The sequence below is a fragment of the Lonchura striata genome, chromosome 18, assembly GCF_050655825.1.
Source record: "Lonchura striata isolate lonStrDom1 chromosome 18, ASM5065582v1, whole genome shotgun sequence".
In the NCBI taxonomy this organism is placed as follows: Eukaryota; Metazoa; Chordata; class Aves; order Passeriformes; family Estrildidae; genus Lonchura; species Lonchura striata.
The window spans coordinates 12,708,774-12,731,080 of NC_140720.1; the positions used below are offsets into that span (position 1 = coordinate 12,708,774).

At 48.2% G+C, this 22,307-nt stretch overlaps 1 protein-coding gene across 7 annotated transcripts in view; it reads left to right on the top strand.

Annotated features, from left to right (window-relative positions):
- The window catches only part of GAS7 (growth arrest specific 7), a 75,357-nt gene that overhangs the window by 12,357 nt on the left and 40,693 nt on the right, over positions 1-22,307 (top strand). For 3 of the 7 annotated variants that reach the window (XR_014949267.1, XM_085556527.1, XM_021538702.4), the window contains exon 2: positions 14,805-14,928. Coding sequence is in view for 6 of the 7 variants with exons in the window: in XM_085556527.1 (XP_085412653.1) it covers positions 14,805-14,928 (124 nt within the window). In the remaining variant the exon portion in view is untranslated. Of the gene's footprint in view, positions 1-11,095; positions 11,363-14,804; positions 14,929-22,307 lie in introns of those variants that run through there. The other 4 variants (XM_085556530.1, XM_085556528.1, XM_085556529.1 and 1 more) reach the window with 4 other exon arrangements.

Consider the following 22,307-nt stretch of genomic DNA (forward strand, 5'->3'; position numbering starts at 1 on the left):
AGGAGGATTAGCCAACCTCCTGTGCCAGGTGAGCAGCTCAAGGGCAGAAACTGATAGACATGGCTGCAGTTTCTTCTCTGCATGGAGCCAAACACCACATACTTCCTCAGGAGCTGCTGTGCGTGCTGTGACCATCCTGCTGCCCCAGGGGGCCATAAGAAGTGCCAGCACAGGGTGTCCAGGGGCATGGCAGGTTTCTCATAAGCTTCAAGGATGGTTTGTGCTGTTGTGTTCCAGCATGGGCAGGTGAGTAGCCTTGGGGCAGGAACTTCTCAGTCCTGCTGACAAGAACAAGTTCATCCTTATTTAAAAAAGACAGAACACTCTGATTTTTACAGCCAGCTGAGGAAGAGAAACCCCTGAGGTGAGACACTCCCAGTGCTTTTTCAGATGTCCAGGCTGGAGGAGCTGGGTTCTTCTTCTCCCTGGTGATCAGAGAGCTGTGAGCACCTGCTCAGCTGAGGTCTGCAGTCCTGAGTGGAGGCAAGAGGATGGAGCAGCTCTGCCTGTGGGTATGCTCAAACAGGCTGTATAGCAATCCCCACAAGGAACTGCACTGAGATGTAGTTTTCGTGTCTTGCCAAGCTGTTTTCTCTTGCTAAGTCAGAGAGCAGGAGCCTGAGGGTGTTGTTATCAATCTGGAGTTTGAATTCAGCATCTGCTCTGCATCCTCCCGCTTCTTTCCCAGGCATGAGGCCAAGGTTTGGTGTCCAGGAGGTGGGACCTGCCTGCAAATGCAGGGCTGTGCTCAGCCTCCCCACTCCCTCCTCCACAAACAAAGCTGCTGCAGCAGAGCACAAAGGTGCAAATACGATTTTTACAGCCCAGAAAACAGCTCTTGGGTTTGAATTAAATTTTCCCAGATTGTTTTTTTCCCCACCTTGCATCTGTCAAAGCCCAGCTCAAGTGTTCAGGCAGCTGGGTGCAGCACCACTGGTGTCACAGAGAGGTTCCCCAGCACTTCCCTGGAAGTCTCAGAAGGGAAGTAGCACAAACACTGAGGTGCCCTGGGCAGGACAAGCTCTTAATATACATTTATAAAGTATTTCCTGTTAATGTTTTTCTACCGATTTTATCTACTTTTGCACCTACACTTCTGTATTTGTCATAGGAATAGCTGGCAGCTTTTTTAAATTTAAAAGCAGTCTAAAAGGTTCCTTCTCTTACATGCCTAGTACCAAGCACAAAGGCTTCCCAGTCCCAATGACTTCTGAAGTTTCCATATTGCAATTATTCAAATTCACTGATGCAGTAGCAGTTAATAATATGCTGTAATGGACATAGGAGGAAGACAGATATTGAAATGCCCAATTCCATAAACAAGATTAACTTGCTATGTGTAGAGCAATCAAGCCAATGGATTTTGTTTATCTGCTTCAAGAGTGTGGTTTGATGAATCTGGAGTATGCAGCAGGTCACAGTGTCTGCACCACGTTGGAAAAGCATCCTCTGGGCAGGATAGTCCCAGGGATTGAGGTGCCAGGCAATTTAAAATGGCCAGTTTATTTATCATCTTTATCCAGTGAGACAGGAGACTGACTGGGAAAAAAGAGGGGGTGAAGGGAACCCAGTGATTCATTGTGTTCTTCTGAGGATGCTCAGTTACCACACAGGGCAAATTAAATCCATCAATAACTGTTTGTTTCCAGGGATTTCCCCCGCTGGCTTTTTTGGGGGCTGTTTTCTCCTACTTGCACTTTTTCCAAACCAGATATTGAATTAATATTTCCTGGGTGTTTCTGCTTGCTCCATTTTTTTCTGCATGCATCTGGCCCATCAGCAGTTGGTCCTGTCCCAGCAGCAGGTCTCCTGCTCAGCTGTCTCTGCTGCCTCCCAGCCCTTTCCTTGAGGTCTGCCTTTGCCATCCCTCATCTCTGCAGTCCTCCCCACCACTGGCAGTGTGCTGCCTTAAATGTTATTCTCGCATATGGACCAGGACTGAATGAATTCCTCTGCACAAATGTGATGATCTGGATATTCTTCTTCTCAGATGAAATGTTTGTATGATGGAGTTTCATTAAAAAGAGATAAACCAGGAAAAGGAGATCCGAGCTCCCTTCAGCATGTAGAGGGCCAGGAGCAGCAGCTGTGAGGACAAGAAAAAAGTTTCTTACCTCAAAGGTAGGCCACTAATTAGAAGGTAAATGTGAACAAACCCTTTAATTTCAGCCATAGATAAGAGATATTTACTTCACCAAGGTCTGCCTGATCTGGTGAAATGGCTGCTCACATTATAGTCCTGGGAAGGTTGCATGTGGAAGAAACACACAGAAGTCCTCTGCTTGTGTCCTCCTCCAAATCAGAAAAGCCAGAAGGAGCAGAACCACTGTGCAGGGGTGTTGGAGAAGGGGACAGCAGCTGCAGAGAGCTGCTGGTGCTGATGGATTGATGAGAGCCAGCTCAGTTCTCTCCAGGAGCACAGGGCAGAGGGGACCAGTGAGCTCCTGCAGAGCTCTGCTGCTCTGCCCACCCCGGGCTTCTCAGGCTGCTGCATTACCTGGATGTCACACACACACCTTGATCTCAGCCAGCAAACAGCTCTGCTGTGGCTGTCCAGGCCTTGCTGTGGGACAGGATTGAGGCAGGCAGGCAGAGATACGTGTGGTCATGCCTGAGCAACCCCCAGAGCCCCACTGAGCCTGGTGGAGAAGGAGATTTTCCCGAGGGACATCTCAGTCTTCTGGCAGGGTACAGAGGCACAGAAGGAGCCTGGAAGGATGCTGCAGGTGCAGTAATTGGTGTCAGTGGGGCTCTCCCTGCCTGCTGAGCCTGGCTGCAGTCTGTGTCCCCTCTGCCAGGGGCACCAAGCATTCTGCACTGCCCCCAGAGTCCCTTGGCCTTCCTGTGCCACCCTGTCCTGCCAGGAGGCATGGGCACATGGCCCTGCTCTCAGAGCTGCCTGTGCATCTCCTGTTCGTTTGCCTGGCTGCTTGTCTGTCTGTCTGTCTGGCCACAGCACAGGCAGGGTGAGCTACGGCTGCGTGTGGGGGCTCCTGCAGCCTCCTTCAGGCGTGCCAAGTGCTCAGAATGGCCTTCCTCCCGTGCCTTATTTTGTTGTTTGTTTGTTTGCTCGTTTATTAAGATCTGTAGCGGCAGCAGAAATGAAAAAATAGAGGCGGTGTGTCTGTGTGAGTGCATTGTGCTGCGGGGTTGCAGGCACAACAGTCACATTCCCCACGCCTGAGAGAGATTACAAGGGAGGGCGCAGGAATGTGCATCTGGCAGCACTTTGTATCTTGGCCATTTCACTGCTTTCTCTGCATCTGAGGTTCCCAAAGTTTTGGTCATGGAGGGCCATTTAATCCAGGGAACAGATTTCCTCTGCAGGGAAACACCATTCAAGAAGAATTGAGGGTGTTTGTAAGTAAAAGGTTAGTGCTTGGAAAAGAGTAAGGCAGGGATCTGCCCAACCACAGCAACAGGAGGAAGCAAATTACATTTTAAAGTAGAGGAAAGTGTAGCTATAATATGCCAAAACATTGCTTAAGGCCTGGGGCCAGGAACAGAATCTGAGCTAACTATTTCAATTTTGTTTTAATTTAATGTGTTTTTAGATAGTAGTCATAATAAAATTATGAGAAATGTGGATCATAAGGTTCATAAGGCACCTTGTCCAACATTCTGCCTAAAAGAGAAAAGATTACTGAAAGTATTTTTAAAAGTAGTTAAATAAATCAATGCCCTATTCCTGGAAGTGTCCAAGGCCAGGTTGGGCAGGGCTTGGAGCCGTCTGGTCTGGTGGAAGGTGTCCCTGCCCATGGCAGTGAGTTGGAGTGGGATGAGCTTTGATGTCCCTTCCAACCTGAAGCATTCTGTGGTTCTATGATAAATACAGAAAATTAACAGGGATTGTTCTTTGGACATTCTCAGAATGTCTTTTTATTAATTTCTCATGAGAAGAATACTCTAACTCTGGAGATCTGACAAGATTCTTATCTATTATGCTTTTACTTGCTTTTCTAACTTATAGATACGTTACTTGCTCCAAAATGTTTCTGTAAACACATTTTTGGCAGATGACTGCAGCAAGGTTTGAGGTTGCTGTGCCTTAGCTCTGCTATGCATACTTGGGTGTGCATGTGGGAGGGAGTCTCTGTATTTTAAAGGAAAATCCCTTCCTTCTTGAAAGGACACTAATTATTAGTTGCTATCAAGTGCTTTTATTGTGTCTGGGAAACTGCAGAACGCAACAATAGAATGGGGCTTGTTAAAACCCCAGTTATGTGTGAGAAATGAGGCACATGGAAGGCATACCCTAGCACAGATGGGAGAGAGGATGCTGGAATTGCATTGTTTGGAATTGCATCCAGCTGCTGGAATTGCAGAGGATGCTGCAGGTAGATTGCAGTGCAGGTAGAGAAAGCATTCAGCCAGGCTGAGCTTCCTGCAGTGCACAGCCTGGAGGCCCCACACTAAAACATTTGGCTTTATTCCCAGATGTTCCATTCCTCCAAGCCCAGCTGCACTCACAGGCACAAGAATTCCAGAAGGCAGCCGTGCTGCCCAGCTCTTTGTTTGCCCTCAAGCCCGCTGAGAGTGACTTTTCTACTCCCCTTTTTCATGCCACGGCCCAGAGAGAGGGGTCAGACAGCAAATTTAAGTCTGTGGGAAGTTTCTTTTTTCAACTGCTTCCAGTCACCCTTCCAGGGCAGAACACCTGGAGCAGGCAGCATGCCCCCAGCTCCCTGGCTGCCTCTCGGGCCTCTGCCCATCTAGCTGGTGTGCCACGCTCTGCAGTCACTCAGGGAGGGATTTGTCCCCAATTTGTCATTCCAAACTGGAGACAAGCAGTAATGCTGCAGCTGGCTTGGTCTGGGCTTGTGACTCTCTGTGCTTCTGGGGGTGACTCTGACAGTACAAGGTTTGCTCAACAATGGCCCTGTTGTCCCCGGATGCCCAGAACAACACAGTCCTTCAGAGTACTTGGCCCTGGTGCTCTGCCTCATGGCAGATGCTGGTGTCAGAGACAGAGTGGCACATCCCTCCTGAGAAGGGTGAGGCTTGTAAAAAAACTCTGCTCCAGGTTTCCCATAGCGGAGTCTCAGGCATCCAATTTTGGGAAGAAAACAGCTTAATAACTGAGTGCTACAGGGCTAGAAACAGCCCTGGGTAGAGACCTCGAACAAAGGAATCCCTGGGCTTTTACAGCCTTACAATCCACATACCCATTGCAGTGGTTATTTTTTTATTTCTATCCAGGGTCTCTTGCTGTTCTCTGGCTCCTACAGAGTCCCTGGGTGACCAAACACGCCCTGTTCAACCCTGCAGGACCCTGAGCCCTTGGTCAGGGGAAGGGTCAGTGTTCTCAGTGTCCATTCCCAGCTGCCTGCCAGGGGCTCCAGCCATTCCCCCAGTCCTGGCACAACCTGCAGGTCACACCTCCGCTCCCCCTGGAGCACTGGGGGTCCCACAGCAAAGGGAGGAAGGGTCCTGCCTGCTCCTGGGCTGCTCTGGCACTGGACACACCCAGCCCAGGGCTCTTGGAGGGCTGGCATTTGCCTCACCCCCAGACTTTCACCTTCTTCTGCCCATTCCTACCCTACCAAGCCATGGTGTGATAACTCCTGCTTAGGGAAGCTTTAGTATCCAGGAGAGCCAGCTCCTGCCAACCTGTGGCAGAGCTCTGGGTCCCCATTTCCACTGAGGGGATGGGGCTGTGCCTCAAGTAGTTTATGTCAAACTCTGTCACATCGCAGCGGGCTGAGTTTACACAGCAGCCTGCAGAGCTTTTGCATAGAAACATGAAACTGTGCTCATGGCAGCTCTGGCTATCTTGAGAAATCAGCTTTGTCCCAGCTGGCTACATCGTGTTGTTTGGAGACATTGTGGTAGGGAGACAGCATGGCTTCATTTTCTGATGACAGAAAAGTAGCAGAGCAGGGCACTCAGTGTGCTGGCTGTGTCCTGGCAGATGAACCCTGCCTAGACCTCCAGAGCCTATACCCCCTCTGCTAGTTAGCAAATGAGATTCCAAATATTAACTCTCTGAACAGCAGGAAGCGTTGGTGCTGAAAGGAAAACAGAGGAACGGGAAAGTGCTAACTTCTGTATTTCTTTTGGGGAAGAAGGTAAAAGACTTCAGCTAGTTCAGAAAAACTGCTTGACTCCTGCAGGGAAACAGGCTGCTGGGAGGGTTTGCTCCATGTTTCAGGGAGGCAGCTGGTCACAGATATGCTTGGGAATGGGTAAGAGGTGTCAGCCCAGTCCTTCCTGGCATTCTTTAACTGGACTTCTAACTTCTGGGTGGTTCATATGCTGACTTCCCACAGGGGTGTCCAAGGCCACGTGTTGATGCCAAGATCTGCCCCTTTTCAGTAGCTGCTTTTTAGACAGGACAGACTGCAGTCATCAGTCAGGGCATGGACAGACAAGTGTCATCACCAGCTGCCTATTTAACTGGTTCCTTGAATCCTCTTACCCTTCACTGGTTTCACCCCTTCCCCCATCCTTGTTTTTTCATTTAGCCATCTACCCCTAATCATCCCTTGTCTTGTATAATACCTCTTTCCCTGCATCCTTCTAGCAGTCCATGGTCTAGAGAATCTTTCCTGTGACTCACTGTGATGGTTTCCACCCCAGATCAAGGGCCTGATGGCTCTCACCATGAGGGTGACTGCACAGAGGGCTGTGTTTGTGAGATTAGGTTATCTCAGCTCCCATCACTGCCCCTCTATGTGCTGTTCCTGTTCCTCTCTGCTCTGTTGTGTGTGGAGCTGGGCCCTCCACAGATCCCCCAAGCATGGAAAAGCCCTCTGAGATCATCAGATCCAGCCTCTAACCCAGTGCTGCCAAGTCCAGCAGTGAGCCATGTCCCTAAACACCACATCTGCTCATTGTCTGAGCACTTCCAGGGACACTGATTCTACAGCTTGCCTTGACAACTTCTCCTAATGCCTGACCACACTTTTGGTGAAGAAATCTTGCCTAATTTGGCAGCAGTCTGTCTACAGGATCCCTCACTGGCCTTCCAGGGCTGTGCTGTAGAAGCTGCATCCTGCATCCTTGTGGCTGCCTGATGTGGCCACAGCATTTTTCCTGCCCAGTGTCAGTCTGGCCATCATCTGACCATGCATGGCTCAGCTGGATACAGAAGAGGGGCTGCTCAAAGGGAACTGGACAGATTTGTCCATTAAGTGATTTCTCTGTTAGCACAGAAGGGAAAACAACCGTGTGTTTTCCTGGGGGTGATCCCTGAGCTCCCTGTGGGTGCATTGTGGTCAGTGTGTTCTAGATGGGCTTTCTCAGAGCAGACACTACTCCCATCTGGCTGTCCATCTCCTTGGCACCTTGGTGAGAAGGTGGTACTTGATTTCCCCCTTCTTGGTTGCTCTTTCAGTGCCAGATCTCTGCACCCTTGTCACAAAGTGCTGAATGCTGTCACCCCCTGAGAGCACCCAGAGAAAGGAGTGCAGAAAGGGGAGCAGAGCTCAGGCAGAGCAAGAGGCAGAGAAGGCTGACAGCTGGGCTGTCCTTTGCAGGCTGCTCTCACCCTCCTGCTCACTTGCCCACTCCCCAAATCCCTGCTATCAAAGGCTTTTTATTGTCTCTTTGCTAACCACCCTCTTCAAACCGGGGCCCCACTCCCAGTGCTCTTTCTCCACGCTGAATCTCAATCCTGCCATCTTTCTTATGCTTCCTACTTCTTACACCTGCCCAGCTTTCCTCCTCAGCCAAAACCCACTTACTTCTACAGCCAAGCACTCCCTGGACTGCTGCTTTGCCAGGGAGTGAGCATCATCTGTGGTAGGATCTGGACCAGCCCTGGTGCCAGGAGTCCCATGTCACCCACCACGGGGGCCAGGCTCAGCTGCAGCTCAGGGCTGTGACTTCTCCCAGTCTGCCACATGGCTCTGTGCACCAGGCACATGTTGGGAAGGAAGGGAGAGGGCTGAGCTGCACTGGAGTTACTCAGATTTTTCAGTTTTGGTTTGGCAGCCCCTATTTTGAAGGGGTCAGGGTGGGATTCACAGGTCAGAGCATTTCTCTTCCCACACATTTTGGTCTCTCACACAGCAGTGAGGCAGAAAACATCACCCACTCTGTCTCCCTGGGTCATGTATCCTTCAAAAACAGCTTGTTTCTCCCTCATTTATGGTACTGATGGAGAAAAATATCCTAGTCCCAGAAGGCTCACTCTCTACACAGTGCTTTTCATGTACATTACATTAAAGCAAAGTCCTGGGCACATGCCTGTGCCACAGCCAGGAGCTGGGTGGGTGAGAAGGGAGGCTTTTGGCAGCTGTGGATCTGGCTGGAGAGCAGGCAGAGCTGGGTGGGAGGCATGCACAGTGTTCCAGAGCCAAACCAGACAGAGAGGAGTGCAGAGATAAGGGAGAGTTGGCCACCCATTCCTCCTGGTCACAGCCACCATCAGCTGGTGGGAGGGTGGCAGAGATGGCATCCCAGGCAACAGCAGCTGCATGGAGACACAGGAGTTATTTAGGAAGCAGTGAGGCAGAGTGGCATGGCACAGAGGAAACTTACTCTAGTACAAAGAGATTTTTAAAACTGGGAGAAATGAGAGCTGCCCAGCTCAACTGGAATGGGGGCATAGTTCAGCCCACAGCTTCAAGCTCAGCACTCTGAGATGCTCTAGCTCAGCACGGGAAGGGGACTGTCCTCTGGGGAACGAGGGCTGGTGGCACGGAGCAGAGGGATGGCACAGCAGGGCTGCGGGGCATGGCAGGGCCACCCAGGGAGGGTGACTTGTCCCCAGCAGAACGTGCCATCCTATGCAGCCCGAGAGGAGCTGTGCTGGTTGCCCAGACAACCAGGACAGATCATATGACCCGTTCCACTTTCTATATATAAATCTGTTTCACACAGTGTATGTGACTCCATGGAAACCAAATGTTGAGCAAGGAAGGTTGCATAAAAATGAACAAAATACAGAATGACTCAAAGTACGAGGCAGAGAGAGGCTGTGGGTAGGGCCCAGGGGTTTGAAGGTGCCCCAGGCCTTCTCCTGGGGCAGGGCACAGGCTGGTAGAGGCATCAGCTGAAGCCAAACACAGACCCCACTTCTTTAACTGCACCATACAGCACCCTCCTGTAGCTAAAGGGGCTCCAGGACAGCTAGAGAGGGACTTTGGACAAGGGCCTGTAGTGACAGAGAGCAGGTTTTGATGAGCTTTTAGGAAGAAATTCTTCACTCTGAGGGTGAGCAAGCCCTGGCACAGGTTGCTCAAGAGAAGCTGTGGATGCCTCATTCCTGGCAGTGTCCAAGGCCAGGTTGGGTGGGCTTGGAGCAGCCTGGGATAGTGGAAGGTGTCCCTGCCTGTGGCAGGGAGGTTGAATGAGATGAGCTTTGAGGTCCTTTCCAGCCCAAACCATTCCATGATTCTGTGCTTCTGCCTTTTCTGCACCAGGACTGACACACACCTTTTCCAAGCTCAGTGGTCACACAAAGTGCAGTTAGAAAGATAAGCTCAGCATTGTCAGGGCAGAACAAGCTGTTCCCCACAGGACAGAGGCAGTTCTGGGGCAGACTGATGCTGTGTCCTTGCATTGCTCCTTGCAGGGAGCTTCCCCTCCGTACTTTGCCCATCTTTCTGTCACCAGTGGTCCTCCAGCACTGCAGGGCAGCTGCTTGTTTGGGCACTGTGGCCTTTCCTGGTGCTGCTGGGTCTGCAGGTGGGACTGCACAGGTGGCAGCAGCAGGTGAGTGTGCTGATCTGCCCTCTGTCCCACAGCCAGAGGCTCTTCTTCATTTACTCCAAGGCTGCATTCTCTGCTTAAACAGGATCATAAAATCACAGAAGAATTTAAATTGGAAGGGACTTTTAAAGGTCTCTGTTCCAGCCCCTTGTTCAGAGTTATATCAGGTTGCTCTAGGCCTGAACTTGTGGGTTTGGGATTGTTTTTCTTTCCTTTCCCTGGGATTGTGTGTTGGGAATTGCCCCTGGTCTGAGCTCCGCTGGAGCACTGTGCAAGCCCATACATCTTCAGGGAGCTCAGGCTTGTCAACACACAGATGTTTCCTCCCAGGATCCCTCTTTGAAGGAGAATGGGGATTTCCTGCAGTTTGAAAATGGGAAGTCATTTTCCTCTATTGAGCAAGGCAGAATTTGCCTCAGGGTCAAGTCATCGTGGATTGAACTGATGTGTGTTACTCCCTGTTACCCCACTTTGCTACATAAAACTCCATTTGGCTTTTTTCCCACCACTGGAACAGAATCACAATGCCAAGGGCTTTTCCAAAGGAACAGAATGAGTTGGACTGCTGCTAACTTGATCAAGAAGACGACGAAAGATAAGAAAAAGAGAACAGTCAGAAGAGGTGGAGTGGGAGAAGCACTCACCAGCTCCCTGCTGGCTGTGCTACTCTGTTCTGAGCTGGCCCAGCCAGACAGAAAGTGTCAGAGCTCTGACAGGCTGCTGCTCTTCTTCATGTGCAGCCTCCAGGATGTCTGACCCAGGTGTCCTCTTCAGACCTGCTTCCAGACCATCAGGGGACGGCAGCACACAGATGAAACAGTATTTCCTGGTCAGGGTTGTGGTGCTCTGGGGTGGCTCTCTGGCCCACACAGATTGTCCTCTTCTTGGCATCCCTGGCTCAGTGCCCATGGATGCAGGGGAAGAAGCACAGAGAATGGTCAGGTTTGTGTGCTCTGACCTATGTCAGTGCTGCTCTCTTGGATTAGGGGAGTTAAACCCAGAGATCTGTTGTTATTCCACGTGCTTGCCTTTGCTATCTCTCTCTCTCATCTCTCTTTGGTGCTCAAGAGCACCAGTGCCCTTTCTGCATTTGCTGCTCAGTTCTGTTTCTTCTCTGCTGTGCATTTATCAGGAGAATTCCATCCCTGTGTTTCTGCAGGCAGCAGACAAAAACCATCCCTTGTCTGTAGAACCAGACCTGTTGGGTGGTTGGCTCTTCAATGTTCCCCTGCTGCACGGAATTCTGATCTGATTTCCTAGGAAATCTCATGGGAGAGAAGAGCTTGTGCTGTTGGATTTTAATGTTTTGCAAGACACTTTGATCCCTTTTCCAGGCATCCAATACAGATGGAGGAGGATTTCACTGGGGTCACACATTCACTGCTCACATTGTTCAGGTTTCCTGTTTCCTCGAGCATGTGTTGCAGACATCCTTTCTGGGTCCAGACTTGCCTGTCCACCACCATGGTGACAGCAGCTGGTGACACTTCCAGCAGTGACAGTGAGGGGAGTGGCTTGAACGTTTCTGAGCTCAAAGGCACTGTGGGAAGGTTTAGAAAGCAGAAGGGACTGCAAGCCCACCCAGCCTGAGCTGGGGCAGGGGTGTCAGGGTCCTGCCTTTTCCTCTTTATTGGAATACAGCAGAACTTCTAGAAAGCGGCACTTAATCTTGATGGAGGAACCACAAGAAGTGCACAGCTCCCTGGTAAGCCTTGATTCTTATCCTCATGATTGGCAGATTTCTTTCAAGCTCAGCTTTTCTTCAACTTCCAGTCCCTGCCTGCTCCTGCTCCTCTCTGCTGGCTTGCAATGCTCTCTGCTGACAGGGAACCTTCTCTCCATGCAGACATCTTCTCTTGTGATTTACTGTTCTCAGAAATTATCCTGGCAATAATTCCCCTAAAATAGGAAGAAGAAATCAAAGTAACAGTCCAGTCTTGCTGATCTAAGGAAGAGCTGCATCTACACATGGGTACCTCTAAGCACTTTCCTTGTTCCATGTGGCTGGAACAGGGGTGCCCTGATGGGAGCTGGGTTTGGGAGAGCTCTGAAGCCTGTCTGGCTGCTGTGCCAGATGTGGAGCTGTGCCAGATGTGGAGCTGGCCTCTTGGGACACTGCCTGCCAGTTGTCTGTGCTCCCTGTGCAGTCCCATGTCCTTGCTGTGTCCCAGCAGCAGGATTGCCTGTCATCACTTGCCACAGTAACCAAGACTTCTCCCACAGAGGTGTGCAAACACGGTCCTGGTTTAACTGTGCTCATGAAAGAAGAAGGGACTGCAGATGGCCTGGCTGGAACAGGCTTGTGTCTGCTGAGAAAAACAGAACACAAAAATCTCCCCTTTTCCTCAGACAACCTGTTTTGGCAGAAGAGGGACGATGTGCTACCCACAATGGCCTCTCTGGCACTCTCATTTCTAACAGGATGGCTTGCTGAGTGTGCCTAAACTAGGAGGTTCTTAATCTGTTGTGCACTATAATGCCCAGGCCCATGTGCTTCTATCCCAGATCTCATCTCACACTATCTATATCAGAGCATCCTGGGCTCCTACATGAGGAGAATAGGGCTTGTAGTGGTATGGCAAGGGGGAATGGCTTTAAACTGAGAGAAAGTAGATTGAGATTATGACATTACGAAGAAATTCTTTACTGTGGGAGTGGTGAGGCCCTGGCACAGGCTGCCCAGAGAAGTTGTGGCTGCCCCTGGAGCCCTGGAAGTGTCCCAGACCAGGGCTTGGAGCTTGGGATAGTGGAAAGTGTCCCTACCCATGGCAGGGGGGATGAATGAGATGATCTTTAAGGTCCCTTCCAATCCAAACCAGTTGGTGATTCCGTGATTCTGTGAGGGGAGAGTGGTTAGGAAACGTGTATGAAGTCAAGTTTTGTTTTTTCTTCAGTTCCTCCCCTATGGCATTTTCAGTTCCTCTTTCCCCCTAAAGCTGCTGTAGAAGTCAGAGTCCAAGTGTTGTTGGGAGGGGATTGTACTGGGACCAGTTAGGGGCTCTAACACAGAAATGGTCCCATCATTCCATGGATCTTCCTCTGCACTCTCCGTGGGGGAATGAGTCCTGCCTAATAGTGAGCTGAGTCAAATTCCTGTCTAAAACAAAGAGAAGAGATCCACACATGCTCCACGCTGCCTTGGTTTCAGCTGAGGTACAGTTCGTTTTCTTCCTAGCAGCTGGTACAGTGCTGGGTTTGGATTCAGTGTGAGAATAATGTTGATAACATCCTGATGTTTTAGTTTAGCTCAGAAATGCTCACCCTAAATGGAGGACTCATCAGTGTCCTGTGCTGTGCCAGCAAGGGGCTGCAGAACGAGCCAGGAGGGAGCAAGGCCAGGACAGCTGACCCACACTGTCCAAAAGGATATTCCACAGCACAGAACGTCATGCCCAGTGTGTAAACTGGGGGAGCTGGCTAGGAGGGGCAGAATGCTGCTCAGGGAAGGGCTGGGTATGGGTGTTCAATTGTACTGTTCATCATTTGTCCTTCTTGGGTTTTATTCCTCTTTCTTTTTGTTTCCTCATGTTTGTTATTATCATCATTATCGTTATTATTATCATTATCTTTTACTTTATGTCAGTGATCAAACTGTTCTCCCCTCACAAAGTTTACTTTTTTGTCTGATTCTCCTCCCTCTCCCAGTGGTGGGAGGCAGGGAGTGGGTGGCTGTGTAGTGCTGAGTTGCTGGCTGGAGTTAAACCACAATACACGCACATAAAAGCAAACTGTTTCCTCATTGTTTGCAAGAACTTCAGCATTTGGCAGTGCTGAGGTTCCCTCTTGACTGTCATTGATAGAGACTGCAGTGCTCACAGCACTTCTTGATTGGCAAAATCAGAAGCAAAAGTAGAAATATTAGTAACCAAAAACAGAATTAGCAACAGCAAAACATGATGCTTTTATGATTTTTGAAGTGATGCACATTTTGGCAGGGACTACTGCTGAAACACTGGGTCAACTTTGCTTTTTATACTGTTTCCATCCAACATTTGCTGGTCTTTACTGTACACCATCCTCATCTGTCTCTTGGCATAGCCTTTGTTTCAGAATGCAGCCATGGCACTCACCTATGAAAGACCTCTGCTTTTCCTGCAGTCCAGCAGAGAGACATGAAGCACATTGAAAATGTGACTGAAAGGATGTTGGGGCAATTGAGAGCTTGCCTTAAGCAAACTGCTAATGTCTGTCCTTGCAGGGCTCTGGTGCTAACTGTGCAAAATAGAGGAATACCATGGGCTCCTAAAGTGATCTGAGCTTAATGGTGACCTGCTTGGCACATGGAATCACTGTAGAATCAAATTGAGGAGAAGGGGTAGTGGGAATGGAGGGACTTCAGTTCCAGAAGGGAAAGAAAGTGTTGAGTACAGAAACGGTGAGCGTGCAGCAAAATTGTGTGAATCTGGATCTTCTGAAACAGAACCCTGGGCTGGATTACCCCAGAGTCCTCTTTATGAGGTTTTCATGCACAGCACAAGTAGTCTGGTGTCTCTTTGTTATTTTCAAGGCCAGATATCTGTGAAGGGAGTATGAGGGAACCAACCTGCTGCTGTGTCCTTCCAGAGCTGGTGCACTCCCACACTGCAGAGTTTCCTTTTCTTCAGTGTGCTTTTGCAAAAAGTAACAGGGAACCATTCTTCCCATGGTGGAGGAGCTGTCCCAGGATTTGTTCCAACTCTGTGCCATCCAGTGGAGTTTCCTGGGAGAGAGTCTGGTTTTGTGGTTCAGGTGATGGTGCCTCTGTAAACTAAATTGTGACAGCACCTCCATGATCAGTGCTTTTTTCTCCCCATGGGAAGGTAAAGGAGGGCCAGGTGCCTGCTTCTCTTTCTCAGACATTTGATCAGTTTATGCTTTGCATTTTTCTGCTCAGCCAGAGTAATTTTCTTGGACAGCTCCACGTGCTCTTGGGACATTAAATACAGAGGGGTTCATTTCTGTCCCAAAGGGTGATTTCTCCAGGGCAACCTTCATCCTTCTACATGAAGCTAGCACAGATGAAGGGAAGAATGGACTGAAATTCTTTGGGTCTATTGGAATCTGTAGAATGCCAAACCACATCATTTCCTTCCAGCTGTGTATCTGGTTAGACTTTACATTACCTCGATATTGACTTAATAGGTTGTTTCTTTTTTTTCTTTTCTCAGCAGAAACCACGAAAGGCAACTCCTCAGCCAGGAGAGGACACCTTGAACGGCCACCTTCCCCCTGGCTGGCAGAGCTACATGTCTCCCCAGGGTCGCAGGTACTACGTGAACACCTTCACAAATGGTAAGTGGGGGTGGCTTTCCAGTACATGTTTCACCATAGCAGCACAGATCTGTTTCAGGAAATCATCTTGCTAGTTGATTTGGATAACAAAAGTAGCTGCAGTGCCAAAGTAATTGATATGATCCTGACACTATATGAAAGAAAATACAAGAAGATTATGATAGTCTTTCATCTTAATTCTGATCATCAGAAGATGTCTGAAACGTTGACAAAAAGACAGAGAATGTAAAGTAGAAATGCCCCATCATAAGTGTTTTAGAATATGAAACACTGTAAAAGATACAGTTTTTACCACATTCCCTATTTCCTTTGCCTGGAGATATTTATGTCTATATATATACATACATGTAAAGTAGTTTGATAGAGCATCAGATATCACTAAATCACTACTGGGGAAAAAAGAAACAGTGAACTGGCCAGACTCAGCTTGTCCATGGAGACAAGAAAAGACAAACAGATGTAATGGGACAACACAGACAAAGCTTTCAGTCTGTATTTGTGTGTTCTATTCACTGTCGTGTTGGGAAGCAGACCTAACTCATGATCTTATCACCTGCTCAAGACCTGCCAAACTTGTACCACCTCCAGTTTACCTGAGGCTCTGTATTGACCTGCTCTTCTCATCATGAGCTCACAGCAGCATTGCAAAACAGGGTCTTGTGACCAGCAAATCCACATTTCTTTAGCAAAGAGAATGCTAGAGTGGCATGAAGGAGAGAACAGCAGGAGCTGTTCACAGGGAAGTTGCAGCCATCAGGAGTGACCTCTGGCATTCCTTTGTCTGACAAAGGAGAGCCATGGGCACCTCATGGTCTGTTCAGGGGCTGATGTATTTTATTTCAAGAAGCTTTTGGCCCAGAACTTTGCCAAATCATTATTTAGTGGAGTTTGATGCACTCTCATCTTACAGGACCCTCTTTCCAGAAGGTGCATTTCCATTTAACCCTGCCTCCATCTGCAAGCAGAGTTTTCTCTTGCTGGTGGGCAGCATCCCCTGCACAGCTGGGGAGATATCAGGAGTTAGATACCCCATCCCCACTGCAGTTCAAATGCAGGGGAGGAGGTGATTATCCTCAGTTCTGAGCCATCACTGGGATGCACCCATACTCACTGGGTTGAGGCCAGGTGAAAGGAGTAAGAGGCAGAGCCTGTTTCTTTTGTGGTAAGAGCTCTTGTCCCAGGGACCCTGCCTCAGAAAGGTGGGGGACTGCGACTGAATTTCTCCATAGTGTCAGGCAGTTTTGTACTTCCCTCCCAAAAGTTACAAGTAATATAACAAGGGCCAGTTGCCATATCCTGCCTGGGAGCTCAGGCCAGAAATCAGATTTCTGATTCCTCTAGGAAGGGAGGATAACTTTGGCACAGGCTGACCAGGGAGGCGGGGGAATCTTTGTCCTTGGAAAATCTCAGAAACTGGCTGGGCAGAGCTGTGGCTGATCTGTTGTTAGCAGTGATCCTGCTCAGAAAAACTGGGCTGAAGACTTCCAGAGGTCACTTCCAACCAATCTTTCTCAGGAGAATGCCCAAACCACCTGTGGTTGTGCTCTCAACTATTACAGTGTTGTGTGGCTCTCAGAATAACAGCATGCAAGAGAGGGTATAAGTGGGGTTTCTGTGTTCTGAGCCTTGCTTTAGGGATCATTTATTCAAGTTCTGTTTAGATGAGAATCTCTTCACCAGACTAATCCTAAGCCCAGTTAAGCACTTCCATCATTGAAAGGCTCTGGTGAGAGGAGGTGTGGGACTGTGGCTAAACATTTACCCAGCATCCAGGCAGGGTCTGGGGGTAGGGGAACTGTGTGAAGGAAGGCATTTCACTGATGGGCAAACAGGTCCTAAAAGCAACAAAGGCACTTTGAAAGCTGACCAAAGGGAAAACAAAGCAGGGACCATAGTTAAATTGCAATAAGCTGCTGCATAACTGTTTGCCAGCTCATCCTCAGAGCATGGTCATCAATGGTCCCTTGTGCAAGGGGGTTTGTACTGAAGGGAATCCTGCAGTGATCTGCCCGAGAATCCATTCTAGGCAGTATTTCCTGTGATGAATGGCAGGTTGACATTGAGAGCACTTACTCAAAAAATAACTTTTAACTGGAGCTGGGAGGGAACATGGCGTTCTCTCCTGCACAGAACAGGCTCAGAATTCACAATCACCCTGGAATAGGAGGATATTGTTCAGTAAAGATGCATTTAAGACAAGAATTAAGTGGCCAAAGCAGGCAATGGAACAGTTTACAGATGAAGACATTGGGGCTCTGGAGGATCTGAAGTTGAGTGAGAGCCAGCAGTGTTGTGTTAGTACAAACCAGCCAGCATTTTCCATTGTATAAATAGGAGTGTTGTCTGTGAGGCATGAAGTAAGCCTGCAACTTTACAAGGAAATTATAATGCTTCAGCTGGAATATTTTATCTTGTTTGGACTCTGTACTTCAGGAAATATGTGAGTCAGCTGGATAAAGCCCAGAAGAGAGTAGCAAAAGTGATGGAAGATGTGGAAAACATAGCCTGTGGGTAAATGCTGAGAGATTGGGGATGTCTGCCCTTAGAAAGCAAAGATGTGTGCAGGGTATTGAAAGCAGGCTTAAAGTGCATCAAATGCCATGTGGGAGAAGGCTGTTTGCAATGCCTGCCATCACCAGAAAATTTTGATTTCAATTTCCATTACTAGAGCACATTTCAGTTGCAACCAGGACAGCTAACCCTTCCAAGCTCTGTTGGAAGTGAAGTGTGGGAGTACAGAGTTGTCTGGGAGTCTGTATCACCAGAGCAGGTAATGCAAAACCATGAAAATTCATGGTTGGCTTTCTCTGGTGTAGAGCAGGGGCAGTATGACTTCCTGAAATCCTTGTGAGGCCTGTTTCTTTCAGTCTGTAAAGCCTAAATGACATGAAAAATATTTATCAAATAGAAACTGACCAATGCCTGGGATCAGTGGAAATTGTTCTTTATTTGGTGTCTTTGTACTTCCCCAACTTTTACAATCATCACGTCTAACCAGGCTCTTGTCACTCATCTGCTGGTTTGCTTCTTCTGGTTGTCTAAGTCAAAGAATCTTAATATAAGTTCAAAGGAGCATTTTATTTGTGCTTTTCATTTGCAGCTGTGTTGAATCTTCCTGCTGTGTTTTGGGGCAGGTCCTGCCCCTCCGTGGACTGTCCTGCCCTTGAGCTCTGCAGGGAAAGGCAGGATGAGCCAGGGATGTCACCAGGCAGAGCAGAGGGTGGGCTGCACACCACAGATCTGCTGGGATGGCTGCATGGCTGGCAGCATGGGCTGAGCCTTTGAAGAAGGTCAGCAAGCTAAAGCTCTACAAAATTTGATGTGGTGGAGCTCCATGCTGCTCCCCAGATGAACCCTGTGTGTAGTTCTGTGCCCTCCTCCTAAAGACAGGAGGTGTTGGGTGACCTGTTCAACAGCCTGTCTTTCTGACCATGCCTGCTGGTGCATCTTCTCTGACTCAGTGTAGATGTCTGGTTTTGGGTTAAATTGTTTTATTGCTCTTAGTGCTTGAACTGTTCAGAAGTGGTAACAGAAGTGTCCACACACGTTCCTTGGGAGGGGAAGTGGGATTTTAGGGTCAAGTAAAATCCTGATTTTTCTGAGCCTTCAAAATACAGAGATGCCTCCCTTCTTGTGAGGCATTACTGTTATTGTAACCGTTGTTTCCAGTGGTCAATGTCCTTCCACACTGGGATTATCTGCCTTTGTTGTACATCTCAACCCTGAGATGAGCTCAGCTGGTCAGAGCAGGGTGCTAATAATGCCAGGGCTGTGGGTTTAATCCCCATATGGGCCACTCACCTCAGAATCTGACTCCATAATCCTTCTGGGTCCCTTCCAACTCAGACTATTTTGTGATTTTGTGATCTTATCTGACCGTAACAGTATTTCCACCATGTGTTGTTGTGTGGTCTAATTTTCATTGTCTTTACAGGAAAAAAACACAAGGAATTGGTTCTTGACTAGAAAGAAATAGAATATAAATGAGACAGTGTTCTTATGTGGAAGAAGAATGTTAGGAAAAACAGTAATGAAGGAATTGGGGTGACCCTGGAACAAACAGATGTGCAGAGATGACAAACAGCACATTCCTGTCTGTCTCCTCTTGATATCCCACCAGATAAACACTTCACATTTATCATCCTTTGAAGCAGGTTCAATCCCAAAACCACTGTAAGGGCCTCTGAGCTGGATACAGTCTGCACAATGAAGCCCACAAAAATTTTTCAAGGTGTACTCAAGGTTTCCTGAGCATGGTCTTGCCACAGGAAGGTTGAGTGTGCACCAGTGCCATTACAGCTGGGTGCCTGGCATCTGCCTTGTGCAACATCCAGAGACAGCCCTGCTTGCCATGGCAAAGCACAAGGCAGAGTGCCCAGAATGCACAGCCACTACGTGGTTAACGAGTTACTCAGTGTCTGTAGGAGGGGTTTTCAATTGTGTGTGGGTGGTAGATTCAGCAAGAAAATATTTCATTATGCTGAAGAAATTCTCTGATGGGCTGCAGCTGCAATACTTCTTGCATTAGTCAAACAATAGCACTCCAGCTACCTTGCCCATCACATTAAAAATGAATTATGTACTTGTGACACCAATGTTTGTATGGCTTACTGCCACCTTGTTTTCACAGCTGAGGTCAGCTTAACGTGGCTTGCTCTTATTTCCAGCCTTTTCCTGTCTTTTACCTAAGGTCCTTCCCATTTACTAAACAGCATTTTATCTCCTGGAAAGCGGGACTTCTACTTTCATGTTATCTTGATCCTAATTAAAGTCCTTATATTCTTATAATCACAAGCATCATTAGTGAAATGCCACCTGCAGCAGTAAGTTGTGGGGCAGTCCTGAAATGTGTAGCTGAAAGAGGTCATTTGCTTGAAAGGTGTCTGAGTTGAGGGGTTTTATTCACACCTCACCAACTATGGTCAGCTCCTACTCCAACCAAACTTATGAACTGCAGCTCAAAGAGTAAGTCATCTATGGAGACACCAAAGAGATATCAAGGACTTTTATTTCATGTTTTTTCTCATACAGTTAAAATGTTTCAGTGACAATTCCCCTCTGATGCAGGATGCTATAGCTAAAGGGTGGTATAGGAACCTGCCTTGGTGAAGTGGCCTAAAAGCTAGAAAAACAAAGCGTGTCTCAGAAAGTGCTGGAAATAGCATTATTATCACTGTTAAGCCTGCAGTGGAGGGTTCACTTTTGTCACATGGTGTTTGCAAAAGGAGGGGCACGGTAGATATCCCAGTAATCATTTTAAAAGATCAAGTGAGAGCTTTTGTCAGCAGCTTTTCCCGTGCTGTAGAGGTGGTGACAAGCACCTCTCAATTCAACATGGACAGAGGAATTCAGGAGCTCCTGGGTGGTGCCTGTCTCCATGGTGTGTCTTTCAAGACTGAGGTCAAAAGCTGTTTGGCAGCCTCAGTCTCTCTTTTATTGAACTGCCTGTGGGATGGAAGTGGGTTTCAGTTCTGACACCTCAACTTCTGCTGACCAAGTTAATGTGCTGCCTGCACACTTGTGTGCTTGACTCTTGTGTTTGATGCAGGTGCAGAGAGATTTGCATTGGTGAGTCCTGCCTGCTTTTTTTGTCTCTTTTTATTAGGTATAAAGAGGGAAGTAAAGGCCACATCCTGGGAGGCCAATGGAGGAGTGTGAGGTCACTGTGTTGCAGTTCAGAGGCTCAGGCATGGGCTGGTGGTTTGGGCATTTCAAGCTGACACTGGTACAGGTGACCCATGCAGGAATTCAGTACTGCAGGGCTCAGTGGACCAAAATGTGGGAGCACAAAGATGAAGAAACTGCTGTGTTGAATCAGGAGAGTCCACAGCCTTTGGTTTGCAGGAGGTTAGGGCTGGTCTGAGTCACTTCTGTGGACTGATGCAGTGGTGAGACCTCCTTGTTCCAGTGAAACACAGTCTTGTACTACACATCCTCTGTGGAACAGAAGGGAAAATATTTTCATTGCACTCTCATTCACCCACTCCTTCTACTTCAAAAGTCCTGAAGGGTTCACACCAGTCTCGGGGCATTGTGAGTGAAGTTCCCTCCTTGCATGCCCAAGGCCTCACACTCCCTTGACCATTCCTTTGGGCTTTTTTCTGCCACACACAGTATCAAGAAATGAAATGCTATGAAGACGTTGCCAATTCCTCACAAATGGGGGGAAGATCTTAGCCAGAAAGGGGGCATGAGGTGTGACACCCCTGACAGTTCTCTGCTCCTGGCTGCTGAGGCGATGCTCAGAGCATGGTGTTCCAGGCAGATGGGAGGTTTGGGCTGCTAAAGCAAATCTTTGGAACCTGTTTCCAAAGCAAAGCTGATTGCCCTCCCTCTGAGTCACAGGGACAACCAATCTTTACCCTCTGGGGAGCTATGGACAGGCCACAAACCTTGCTGAGAGTCTCTGGAGATGCAGTGGAGAAGCATAGAAAAGTTATGGAGGGTTTGCAAACTGTCTGCAAGGTGTTTCCTTCCTGCCATTGGCAAAAGTGAATCCAAAAAGGAGGAGTTAAAACTGTGTGGGCCTGTTCTGCCCTTCTGCAGACATGACTTCCAGTTCTGCTATTTTTCAGGACCACTTTGGGAGAAGTTTTTGGGGTTTCTTCTTGTGGCATTGAGGAGGGAGATGTTCTGTTGCTGTTCTTCATCCCTGTCTGTGCACCTTCATCCTTGGCCTGTGCAACCTGCACAGCTTCAGGTTATTCAGGGCAGAAACTGGGTTTGGAGCTGCTCAGCATCACAGATTTATTGCAGTTAAAGCCAAAATAAACTCCAAATCTATTTATAAAGATGTGAATTAGCACAAGTATCTGTGTGACAAAGGGCAGGTGCTACAGATCCTTAAGACCCCGAGAGGTTTCTGCACAGTAAGCAAACCCAGAGGTCCACTGGCTTGATCTGCCCCATTCTCATAGTTCAGACAATGAAACTATGGAGTGTTTGGCTCCAAAAATAGAACTACACATGACACCATGCTGAGGTACTAAAATGAAAGGAATATGAGCACGTTCATGAGGGATTGTGCTGGTACATAAAGCCCTGACATTTGGCTGATGATGTATGTTCAAACTGGAAAGCAGCTCCTGTCACCTTAGACTGCTACTGAATTCATGGAAGAGTGACCAGCAATTCATTCTTCAGTGTGATCACAAAAATTGTCTTCTTCAGGATATTCTCAGAAGCTATGTTTCTTGACTAACCCAACATCCCAGGGTGTGTAGTTCTCTGACACATCATGTCATTTCTCATTCTGCCAAACAGAAGTGAACTTGCTTCCCCCAAACACCACAGGTTTCTACTTTTCCTCTGGTAGGAAATGTTTCACCACTTCTATGAAAAGCCTCTCCGGTTCCGTTGGGCAGTAGAGCTTGGATCTT